The 11,952-nt window shown below is 40.1% G+C and overlaps 1 protein-coding gene across 1 annotated transcript; it reads left to right on the forward strand.

Annotated features, from left to right (window-relative positions):
- Positions 1–292: 292 nt before the first annotated feature.
- Positions 293–1,890, forward strand: LOC130097075 (C-reactive protein-like). The gene is made up of 2 exons (XM_056263728.1): positions 293–323; positions 1,256–1,890. The coding sequence occupies exons 1-2, from the start codon at positions 293–295 to the stop codon at positions 1,873–1,875; spliced, it is 651 nt and encodes a 216-aa protein (XP_056119703.1). The 3' UTR covers positions 1,876–1,890.
- Positions 1,891–11,952: the final 10,062 nt, after the last annotated feature.

The raw sequence follows: 11,952 nt of genomic DNA on the forward strand, positions 1-11,952 counted from the left end.
GAATAATCCAACCTTATTTGATTTAAACCATATACAATTATACAGCGTTTTACGTTGGAATAAGCCTCGCCCTTTCACGCAGGGAAACTTCACTTTTGGTAGACTGAATAAAGCTTTTCTTTTGTTGTCCGATATCTTTCGTTTTTCAGCACCACTGGCATATGTACGTTTCATTTTTTCTGCTCAAAATAACATTTTAACCTAACAGCAAAAAAGGCAAAAGTATAAATATAAACTACCGATATTATACTTCAGATCACTTAAGCTGTTCGTGGAGGTGGTAAACGTCGCCATGGTAACCGCGAGTTCGACCAATCAGAGACGTCAGTGTTTTGCAAATAACAAGGATGATTTCATAGCTTGTGGCTTTTATAGGAGCAGAAACTTTCATTTCACAACCTCGTAGCTCGTGGTCAATCTACCTTGGATGGTTTAGACATTATGGATGAAAATCAATATCCTACGGAGAAAATGAATGGGATTTTGCTGGTCTGTTGGGGCCCCCCTTGGAGGGCGGGGCCTGTTTCAATTGAAACGGGTGAAACATAGGTAAGGCCGCCCCTGGGCGGGAGATAGTCGGTTCGGCCCCATTCACCAGTAACAGCGGATTGTCAGTTAATCCTAGTTGTCTCCGACGAAAGTTTATAAAACGATCCTGTGTAAAATGATCACTACAGATGCGGGTGTTGCCGGTGATCCTCTCTCCATCAAGGTGACTCTTCACAAAATTAATCCACCTCTTCTTGATGTGATCGTTTTTAAGAAATTTAAATAAAGACACCGATCTGTTTTGTTGTGATCGCATCCAGGTAGTAAGCATTTCCGTGACGATGGCATAGCTAGCTAGCAAACTGTAGGCTGTAGTATAGTACTGACAGTAACTCGCGATTGAGCGGCGAATTGTTGCGAATGTGCTCTATTGTTAGGGGAGGGGCCAGCCTCAGTGCGTCATCAAGTAGGGGCGGGGCCATGAGCTCAGGCACTCCAGTGTGTCATCGAGCCCCGTTTTAGCCCCCCCCCCCCCCCCCCCCCCCAAAAAAATCCGGAAAATAGCAATGGTGAAAAACTGTTCAACGGTCTAACTCCACAATTCATTACTTCACAGTTCACAGTCTTTGTAATATGTTTTAGCAACACATTTCTAACATTTATAATGCGTTTAGAATTTTTTTTTAGAATTACCTTTACAGGGACACGGATTATGAGCAGGATTTTGTGTGTCTAGTAAACGTTTATTTTGTGTTTTGTCTTGCAGTGGGTCTTGGTGGTAAAGTGCTTCTGTTTCCAACCCAGACGGAAAGCTTGGTTATACTCGCTCCTCAAAAGCCCCTGAGTCTCTCAGCGTTTACTCTCTGCATGCGTGTGGCGACGGAGCTCCAGGGTCAGAGGGAGATCATTCTCTTCGCCTACCGAACACCCGGTGTCGACGAGCTCAACGTGTGGAGGGAGAAAGATGGCCGCTTTTCTTTTTATATTCAGTCTGATAAAGATGGAGCGCTTTTCCGCCTGCCTCCTCTCTCCACGCTCCAGACTCACCTGTGCCTCACCTGGGACTCTGCGCCCGGTCTTGCTGCTTTTTGGGTGGATGGACGGCGCAGTGTGTTCCAGATCTATAGGAAAGGTCACTCAGTTCGTCCTGGCGGCACCGTTCTGCTCGGCCAGGACCCTGATTCAGATTTGGGCTCCTTTGACCCAGAGCAGAGCTTTGTAGGTGAAATTACAGATGTGTGCATGTGGGATCACGTTCTCTCTGGCAGTCAGATTAAGGCGTTGCATTTAAACCAGGAATGGTTTGTGACAAAGGGAAACGTGTTTGACTGGAACACCATCAAATATGAGACCATTGGAAATGTGGTAGTGGTTGAAAATAACTGATTCCTCCACACTGTTGTGTCAGTCTTTATGATCTGTTTAATGAGTTACGAAGCTGTAAAGGTTAACAAATAAATTCTCAGCATTACAACTGCTGTGTCTGTGCATCATTTGGAAGAAAGAGCTGAATGTTGAAAAAGGGGTTTTAGTGGTCTATATATTAAATTTGCATTTTACAGTACCAGTCAAAAGTTTGGACACTATTTTTAATGTTTTTAAAAGAAGTCTCTTATGCTCATCGATGCTGCATTTATTTGATCAAAAGTACAGACATTTTTTTTTTTTTTTACAATTTAAAATAATGGTATTATCTTAATTTACTTTAAAATATAATTTATTCCTGCGGTCAAAGCTAAATTTTCAGCATCATTACTCCGGTCTTCAGTGTCACATGATCCTTCAGAGATCATTATTTTTTATATATATATTCATAGAACATTAACATAAAGGCATTCGTAATTTAAAGTTTAACAAACTCAACTGAGCTTACATACAATTATCACAACACAATATACAGTCATGGCCAAAATTGTTGGCACCCCTGGTAAACAAAACTGGCTGTAAAAAATACATCTGCATTGTTTATCCTTTTGATCTTTCATTAAAAAAATTGGTAAAATTCTAACCTTGCATTGAAGAATTGACAGTGGGGGGGGAAATCACATTATGAAATACATTTTTTTCTCCAAAACACGTTGGCCACAATTATTGGCACCCTTTTATTAAATACCTTTTGCAATCTCCTTTTGCCAAGATACCAGCTCTGAGTCTTCTCCTATAATGCCTGATGAGTTTGGAGAACAACTGACCTGAGATCAGAGACCATTCCTCCATATAGAATCTCTCCAGATTCCCAGATCCATGTTTGTGCTTCTTCTCTTCAGTTCACTCCACTCATCAGGTCAGGGTCTGGGACGGTCATAGCAGAAGCTTCATTTTGTGCTCCGGAACAAATTTTTGTGTTGATTTTGATGTTAGTTTTGGATTGTTGTCCTGATGGAAGATCCAACCACGGCCCATTATAAGATTTCTAGCAGAAGGCGTCATGTTTTGATTTTTTTATCTGTTGATATTTGATAGAATCCACGATGCCATGTATCTGAACAAGAAGTCCAGGACCTCCAGCAGAAAAATATGCCCACAACATTGAAGATCCAACGATATATTAAATTGTACACATGGGGTACTTTTTATCCTTGTGTGCACCAAACCCATCTAGCGTGTTTGCTGGCAAAAAGCTCTGTTTTTAGTTTCATCTGACCACAGAAGCCTGTGCCATTTGAAGTTCCAGTCGTGTCTGACAACTGAATATGCTGGAGTTTGTTATTGGATGAGCGAGGAAGATTTTTCTTGAAACCCTCTCAAACAACATGTCTTGATGTAGGGGTTGTTTGATTTTTTTTTTTTTTTTTTTTTTTTTTTTGTGGCTTTGTGACCCCAAAGACTCAACTAATCTCTGCAATTCTCCATCTGTGATCCTTGAAGAGTCTTTGGCCACTCAAACTTTCACCCTCACCGTGTATTAAGGCAATACAGACACACGTCCTCTTCCTGGCAGATTCCTAACATCTTTAATTGATTTGAACTTCTTAATTATTGCCCTGATGGTCAAAATGGGGATTTTCAATTATTTAGCTATTTTCTTACAGACACTTTCTATTTTGTGATGGTCAAATCAGAACTATATTCTTTGGTTTTACTCACTGTGATGGATGATTAAGGGAATTTGGCATTTGTGTCCCCCCCCCCCCCCCCCCTTTCAATTCTTTTACTTCAATGAAAGGTTAGAATTCTGCCCTTTTTTTTTTTAATGAAAGATCAAAAGGATAAACAATGCAGATTTATTTTTTAAAGCCAGTTTTGATCATATTTACCAGGGGTGCCAACAATTCTGACCATGACTGTACATACCATTCCCAACAGTAGGCTGAGAGAGAGAAAGAGAGAGAGTAGGGGAGTAGGAAGTTTTTTCAAATTATAAAACCAAAATCTTTCAATTAGGAGTACAAATACACTGCGTTGAGGGTTTTCACCCCTCTCAATGTCTCCAAATATACTCGAAACTCCTCCTTAAAAAACAATAATCGTGGAGGAATTTTGAAAAATGTACATTTGTGTATGTAAAATTTCAACAAAAGCAACACAGAAATCATTCTAACAGGAGAAATTAATATATATATATATAAACTGAGACCAGTGGAAATGTAAATTTTGTAGACTTGTCTGTACATGACGTGAGAACAAATAGCTATTTAGGTTTGTACGTTAGCATGGACTCACTAACTTTTAAGTTACTAATTGTAACTTAATGAGAGTATGACAACCAGAAAATTAAAGTTTTCGTCTTCATTGGGGTTGGGGTTGAATCCTTAGGGAACCAGGTTACTGCACCCACCTGATTGGATTAATACACCTTTTAATCCAAAGCAGACATTTTGCTCTGTCTTGTTTAGGTTTAGGAAATGAAATAAATAAATTCCATCCACTCAGGATGCCTAGAATCAGGATAACAAGTACCCCAGGAACAGCGGTTTACCAGTTTGTGGGGCGGCAGTGGCTCAGTGGTTCATGTCGTTGTCTACAAACCGGAAGGTTGGTGGTTCAATCCCCGGTTCCACCTGACCAAGTGTCGAGGTGTCCATGAGCAAGACACCTAACCCCGGCTGCTCCCGAATCGCTGGATGGCGCCTTGCATGGCTGACACCGCCGTGAATGTGAGGCAAAATGTAAAGCGCTTTGGTGGCCATTGGGTCTGTGAAAGCGCTATATAAATGCAGTCCATTTACCATTTTTGTAGCATAAACTCCATCAAACCGATGAGAGCTTTGGATCTTCCAATATTTCTCTATGGCTCTGAAACCTAAAGATGTCCGACTTCCGGTTCCCATGTAACTGATACTTAACTGCCATTGGCTCATCTGGGTTGGAGGGGAGAGGCTCACCGATAGGTCAATTATCTCTGTTAACTCAATCCAGCGATGCTAATGCATAACAACAGGGGCACGTTCAAGTTCAAAACGGTGCGCAAAGTTTTGCTACGGTTTCCGGGTTGAGCGTCATGTTTCCTGGAAACAGCGTGTGCAACGGGGTTTGATATGCGTTTTCTCTTGTTTGGTGGGTGTGTCAGAACTGCAGTCCAATCAGCAGCAACATGTATATAAAGCACATGGAATTAAAGTGAACTCGCACAATGGGTTCAAGGAAAGTCATTTACAAATGTGTTCGATGCAGCACGGTATACGCAACAACTGAAGGTATTAGAAGACATGTTTGTGGTAAGTTTTATTGTAAAAATATAGGATATCAACATAATGATGTAGTTGTTTATATTTTTAGCTTCATTCCAAGTGTATGACATTTGAAATAAACAATGGTAATTAAGTGCTTTTCCTAAAAATGACAAAAGTAAATACAGGGTATTAAAACATTATGAACTACAAATAAAGTCAGCATGTGAGGCTAAATAGATGTGTTTTAGTCTGAATTAGGTAAGATGTGTGCTTACATTTCAGTTTCCACAAATCCCTTCACTCGATTGGGATGTTCTCTTGTGTTCTGGGCGGCAAGTGCAGTAACTGTAACATCGGGCATATTTTGTAGTATTATGCTGCGTTCCAGGCAGGTTTTTGAGCACGTAAATCACGACTTCAAACCACGACTCACGACTTTGTAGCATTCCAGGCCAGTCATGCCAAACTACCTGAGCGCAATATACATACTTATTTTTTCAGACACATAACATTGTATTACATAATCGTGTGTGTATATACATACTTATTGTTTCAGACACATAACATTGTAATACATAATCGTGTGTTTATTATTAGGGCCCAAGCCCAAAGGGCGAAGGCCCTATTGTTTTCCTAAGGATTATTTTTTTTTTTCTCCTCTTTTATTTTTCTTACGACTATTCGGGCACTTTTGGGGCCCTTAACGTGCCCGAAAACTCTTGAAACTTTGCACGCGGGTCAGAACCCGCGGCCATCAGGGCCGGGCTGAAGCTGGTACCCGGGCGTGGCAGGGGGGCTCGACAGCGCCCCCTGGAACGGGGTCCGAAAACTTGGTCCATAAATCAAACACGCTTGCATGTAAGAATATGAAACTCGGTACACATATAGATCTCATCAGTTCATATATACTTCATACTCTTACTTTTTACCCCAGCCCAACAGGAAGTCGGCTATTTAGGGTTGTTTGTAAAACGCATGCAATGGAATTTAAAGTACTTCTCCTAGAGAATTCAAAGAAATGCCACGAAACTCGGTCAGCATGAAGTCAAGACATTGAGGATGAAAAATTGCGAGGGGATTTTTGATATCTCGAACGGTTTGGCCGTGGCGAGGAAACGAAATTATGGCGAGAAACGTGAAACAGGAAGTGTGTTATAACTTCTGCATACATTAACTGATCTTAATGTAACTTCAGCAGTGTGTTCGCTGTAAGAGGGCGATCACATGGATGTGACTATTGTGAGTCAAAGTTATAGCGCCACCAACTGGCAGCAGGAAGTGTGTCACTTTCAAAATGCTTCGAAATCACCCTCTTATTTTAACCCAATTTGCTTCAAACTTCATCTGTATAATGTAAACACACGCCAGATGTAGACCTGTGAATGGATTCTTGATATCTTTGATACTGTTGCCGTGGCAACACATCAAACTTTAAAATTCTTTTTTGATGCTTTTGAGACTCTTAGCATGCTTGAAATTGCATGAAACTCGACAGACACGTCACATTTATTAGCCAGTAGACATGTGCAAAGTTTCAGAAACGGGCGTGGTGCAGGGACTCAGTAGCGCCACCTTTTGACAAAAGTGAGATGGTTAGTTTCATAGTTTTACCTGCAATCTTATAACTCGGTAGGCATATTGTTCAGATCAAGCCGGACAACTTTCTAATTTACAGATTTTGGTTCCGAACAACAGGAAGTCAGATATTTTGGTTTGAATGTGGATGCTTTGGAGTAATCTCTGTCCCTCTCTCCCTCTCTCTGCGTACCTCTGTGTCTGTGGGGGGAGGGGGATGTGTCTGTTTGAGTGACAATGCTTTTAATTATTGTTGATACAGGTTTCGAGGGCTTTTGGGGCCCTTAACATCCTCTAAAACTCTTGAAACTTTGCACACGGGTCAGAACCCGCGGCCATCAGGGCCGGACTGAAGCTGGTACCCGGGCGTGGCAGGGCGGACCGACAGCGCCCCCTGGACTGTGATTCGAACACTTGTCCATAAATCAAAGACACTTGCATGTAATAATATGAAACTCGGTACACTTATAGATCTCATTGGGATGAACAACTTTCGTGCTCTAAGTTTTACGACATCCCAACAGGAAGCCGGCTATCATGGTTTGTTTGGAAACGCATACCCCTGAAATTATATTTAATTCTCCTTGGGAATTGATCGGATTTCAAGCAAACTCGGTCAGCATGAAGTCAAGACATTGAGGATGCTAAATTCCGGAGGGATTTTTGATATCTCGAACGGTTTGGTCGTGGCGAGGAAATTAATTTTATGACTAAAAAAGGACACATAAAGTGTGTTATAACTTAGCTCGTTTTACCTACAGTTACAAAACTTGCCACGCATATTGTTCTCATCAAGCCGATCAATTTTCTAATTTAAAGTCATTAGCTCTGAGCAACAGAAAGTCAGATATTGTAGTTTGAATGGATTTATTGTCCCCCTGCCATTCTCTGTGTGTTTGTGTGTGTGTGTGTGTGTGTCTGTGTGGGGAGGGAAGGGGAGGGGAGGGGAGTGGAGGGGAGGGGAGTGGAGGGAGGGTTGGTGTCTGTGTTTATGTGTGTGTGTGTGGCTGGTATGATTTTTCCTGCATTAAAGGATAAAGAAATCTCTAAGTCCTTGTCTTTTTGCATAACAATTTTGTATTTCTTTTTAAATGACAAAATATGCATATAACCCCCATCTTTTAAATGTATAGTTTGCTTTAAATAAAAGTAAGATTGTATTGGTAATTGAAGCTGAATGAATTTAAAATTCATGTGCTATATTTCAATATATTTGTTTTCCTTAAAATTTTAAAACACTAACCTCATTCTCATCTGAATTACACATATTTTTTTTTCTGTATAAAATAATACTCTGACTAAAAACACATTTGATGTTTATTTTTTAATCAATGTAGAATGTGTATCTTAAAGGGGTCATATAATGGTACATGCACTTTTACAAGTTGATTGTACTCAAATGTGTGTTGGCAGTGTCTGTACACAGCCATCATATAATGATAAAAATCCATCCAGTGGTTTTGTTTTAATCTCCTTATATGTTTTCCCCTGCCTCAAATCAAGCCGTTCGAGCCTGTGACGTCACAAGCTCGCACGCCCCTCCCACGATTGTTGATTGACAGCCGCGTTTCAACACAGACCCGCCCTCGCTCGTGAGCTAGCTGTCAATCATAGTCCGCGTGGACCGGCGCGGTCATTGTTGATATGCTGGAGCTCACAGCGCTGAGAGATCCAGGGAAGAAAACATTTGAATTCGCCACTGAAGTAATGACATCGCTGCGAGATCTAGTGAGAAGCATTCACATTTCTCCGTTATTAACCGTAGATCTCTATTAGATCAAACAGCGCTGACGTGGACACCAGGAGAAATAGTGTGCCGTGAATGAACTAGTAATACTTTACGTCCACAGACCAGCAACATTCACCATGGATTTAATATAGTAACACTAAATGTAACCAGTTTGGCTGGAATAGTGAAATGAAATGCTTTCAAGTACTTCACACATCTTTTTCCAGCACTTCAAAACTCAAATATTATATAAATAAATATATGAAGAGTTCAGATGCAAAAGCCATTTGAAATTTTCTTCTAGAATTATCATTTTTATGAAGCTTGTATATTTAAGTTCAGTAATTTCACTCAAATGACAATTAATAGGTAATCTTCATTGCCATTTAAGTGAAATTACTGAACTTAAATATACAAGCTTGATAAAAATGATAATTCTAGGAGAAAATTTCAAATGGCTTTTGCATCTGAACTCTTCATATATTTAAATGTTATTTTTAATGTGATTACCAAAACATTATTTGTTCATCCTTCAAAGATGACACCCATTTATAAACCTGAAAGTTTCAAGATGTAGGAAAACTCACACTTATTTAAAAAATATTTTTTCTTTTAACAAATAGGAAATTTCTCTGGCATTTCTTACTTTTTGCTGTATCGAAAACGTACCGAACCGTGACTTTAAAACCGAGGTACGTACCGAACCGTGATTTTTGTGTACCGTTACACCCCTACAGGTAAAATAAGTGTTTTCTTACAATATTTAATTTTTAATTAAAGTATATTACAAACTTTTAATTTAGACCCTAAAGAATCATATTAGCTTGTACAAAAATGGCATTATATGACCCCTTTAAAAATAAACAGATTAGTGCTCTGTTTGAGGACAATCCTGTGTGGGGAGGTGGCAGGGGGATTTCTCTTTTGGGTGAGATTTAATTTAAATTATTGTTTTTCAAGGTAGCATTCTAATCAGGTAAAGCAAGTAATATTCTCTGTATCTTTATATAAATATACACACACATATATATATATATATGTATATATATATATCACTCTTCGAGTGATAGTTTAGTTTAAACACCAACTCATACATAGGGCCATACTGCCCTCTTGTGTCCAAAATTATATACATATTTGGTATGTGACTGAGGACCGAGAGCTTTTAAATACGGACGTCCACATGGACATTGATAATGGTGGCGCTTGCAGAGCGCTCGAGGGAATTCCTATGGAAGTAGGAATGAACTAAAAAACGTTCGCTCTTCTGCTCGCTCATCGCCGTGGACGCGCACCACTATGAATGCCCGTGCAGCCGTTAGTTTCATTTCAAAATTAGCGCCTTTGGCGCCTCTGGGGCTGATTGCTTGAATTGTGAGTTCAATAGCCTATTAGTCTTCATGGAAAACACTTCATCAAAAGAGTATAATGATTCTATTCGCGTTTGGTGTGAACGCAGCATAATGAAGAGGCTGCGATGTCAAGATTGCAATGCTGCGCTGAATTGTGTGTGTGTGTGTGTGTGTGCGCGCACGAGAGAGAGAGAGGGAGGGGTGCGCGGGCGCGATCGAACGGTGTGTGTTATGAATGCCCGTGCAGCCGTTAGTTTCATTTCAAAAATAGCGTCTTTTCTGGGGCCGATTGCTTGAATTGTGAGTTCAATAGCCTATTATTCTTCATGGAAAACACTTCAACAAAAGAGTATAATGACAGATTGGCTTAAATAGGCGCTTTTACACAAAATATTCCTTCATCATCTATTCAGTCTAAATAGCGATAAATTTCGCTCTATTCACGTTTGGTGTGAACGCAGCATAATGAACAGGCTGCGATGTCAAGATTGCAATGCTGGAGTGTGTGTGTGTGCGCGCAGGAGAGAGAGGGTGAGAGATAGAGAGAGAGATCTTTTGCTTTTAAACTGTGTGTGTGTGTCTGTCTGTGTCTGTGTGTATATATATATATATATATATATATCTTTTTTTTTTTTTCTCCAAAATATTCATATAACCCATATCTTTTAAGTGTATGGTTTGCTTTAAATTAAATTAAGATTGTATGTTTGGTAATTGAACCTAAATGAATTTAAAATTAACGTGCTATATTTGAGATCAATACAATCAATGTTTTCCTTCATTTTAATCAACACTAACTTTATTCTCATCTGAATTATAAATAATTTATTTCTCTATAAAATAAAAAATCCTGAATAATCCAGACCAACTAGAGTGCACTTTTCCTACAACATCATCAGTGCTGAAGCAGAACTACCAGAGCCGTTCGGCAGATTTTCATTCTTGTGTGCTTATTTCATGTGTCCGTTAAATCCATGAGACCGTCTGTAGGGCGTTTCATTTTTCATTTTAGGTTTCAGAAGGTTGCTCATGCATACATTGTGGTTGATATGTGCCCTCGATGCGCACTTTTGCAGAGCCCACACTGATGCAAGTTCTACAGCACACTTCTTTTCGACAGTCAAAGCGGGGTTACGTTTATGCACGACGTGCACAATAACCCTAAAGGCACCGGGGTGGCGGTGCCGCCGGCTTCTTTTATATATATATATATATATATATATATATATATATATATATATATATATATATATATATATATATATATATATATATAAATATAGCTGCGAGCAGCGATGAAGGGCCAAAGCCGGCGGCACCGCCACCCCGGTGCCTTTAGGTAACTAAAGGCACCGGGGTTGCGGTGCCACCGGCTTGGGCCCGCAATCGCTGCTCGCAGCTATATTTATCATTATTATTATTAATTTGACTGCAACGTTATATTGTCCTAAAGTGTATTCTCACTGTGTACCGCCTGCAGAAACACTGCATCCGTAGGGGCTGCCATTGTTGTTTTGTATGGTTTTGCGGGCTATGTGACGTCAGAACTCGTAACTGGGAGTACATCGATCTAGTACGAGTTCACGGGTGGGAAGTCACGGGTTTGACTGCCGTTCCAGTGCACTTTCACGGGTATAAGGTTGGAAAAACACGGGTTACAGGTTGCCTGGAACGCGGCATAAAACACATATTTATACCGACTTCATCAGGCTCCGAAAATTCTTCACAAAGGACATAAAGAATGGCCTTCTCAGCTGCCGTAGTTGCAACTCTTGCGTCATTAGAACAGTGTGTTCAACGCATCACCAATTCTGTTTAAAAAACGTTGTGCAACGTTTTGTCGGGGCTGAGCTCAGCCCTGGTGTGTTCAAAGATATAATTAGCCAGATCATGATTAGCATGATGATGTGTCCTGTAGGTTGTGGTGTGGGGAAAACAACTGGACGGTGAATGGATTGGAGATGGCAGAGGGAAGTGACGGTTTTGATAGTTGATCAGGAAGAATGGATTTAGCGGGAAAAATTAAGACTGGAGTACGGTTGGAGTAAAGAATGATAGAATACGCAGATGACATACGCATATTAAGACAATATCAAATAGAGAAGAGACTTATAGTGATCACAGCATGGGAGGAAATGCAACAGAAATAGGGAAACAAATGGAGGAATACAAAGTGTTATTTAAACTAGCACAA

This window comes from Rhinichthys klamathensis, unplaced genomic scaffold (assembly GCF_029890125.1).
Source record: "Rhinichthys klamathensis goyatoka isolate OS25496 unplaced genomic scaffold, OSU_Roscu_1.1 h1tg000209l_1, whole genome shotgun sequence".
Classification (NCBI taxonomy): domain Eukaryota; kingdom Metazoa; phylum Chordata; class Actinopteri; order Cypriniformes; family Leuciscidae; genus Rhinichthys; species Rhinichthys klamathensis.

What these genes read in the sequence shown, in the direction of transcription:
- LOC130097075 (XM_056263728.1), top strand. Translation starts at nt 293, where the DNA reads ATGGTAACCGCGAGTTCGACCAATCAGAGAC. An exon ending in GAGTTCGACCAATCAGAGAC is followed by an intron (nt 324 to 1,255) that starts GTCAGTGTTTTG and finishes TTTGTCTTGCAG; the next exon opens with TGGGTCTTGGTGGTAAAGTG.